This window comes from Myotis brandtii, unplaced genomic scaffold, assembly GCF_000412655.1.
Source record: "Myotis brandtii unplaced genomic scaffold, ASM41265v1 scaffold743, whole genome shotgun sequence".
NCBI lineage: Eukaryota > Metazoa > Chordata > Mammalia > Chiroptera > Vespertilionidae > Myotis > Myotis brandtii.
Window position 1 is genome coordinate 336,193 of NW_005370960.1, and position 444 is coordinate 336,636.

Below are 444 nucleotides of genomic sequence, written 5' to 3' on the forward strand. Positions count from 1 at the left end.
GGCCTACGCCTCCGACCAGGTCAGTGTGCCGTCCGCCCCGAAGCTCCAGCCGCCGCCAAGATCTGTGTGTTTCATTTCATTTCGTGTCAAATCAAATCAAAACAAGATCCTGCGGCATCCTATGAAACCCCAGACCCGTCCCTCGGGGGTCAGGGAGACACCCCTGTGCCACGGAGACGGCGCGGGCTGCAGGGGCGCTGAGTCAACCCAGCGGAAAAGGAAGCCCCTGTGAGGTCACGGTGACCAATCACAGCCTCCGGCCAGCGCTGCGGCCTCTGAGGCAAATGTCAAATCACCCTCAGCGCTGGCCAGCCGGCTGCAAGTGGCCCCTTAATTGGGTCTGAAAGCTCCAGCTGCTTCCCGTGGGGGTGACCCCGGGGGCGGGGCGGCCATGGCAACCTTTGTCTCTGTGACTGGGCAGGATTCATGGAGCTCCCAGCAGGG

General features: G+C 62.8%; 1 protein-coding gene across 1 annotated transcript in view; it reads left to right on the forward strand.

Moving 5' to 3' along the window:
* Window position 1: 1 nt before the first annotated feature.
* DDC (dopa decarboxylase (aromatic L-amino acid decarboxylase)) overlaps window positions 2-444 on the forward strand; it is a gene marked incomplete at its 5' end in the record, with an annotated part of 42,135 nt that continues 41,692 nt past the window's right edge. The window contains one exon of the mRNA XM_014530519.1: window positions 2-19. Coding sequence (XP_014386005.1) covers window positions 2-19 — 18 coding nt within the window. The remainder of the gene's footprint in view (window positions 20-444) is intronic.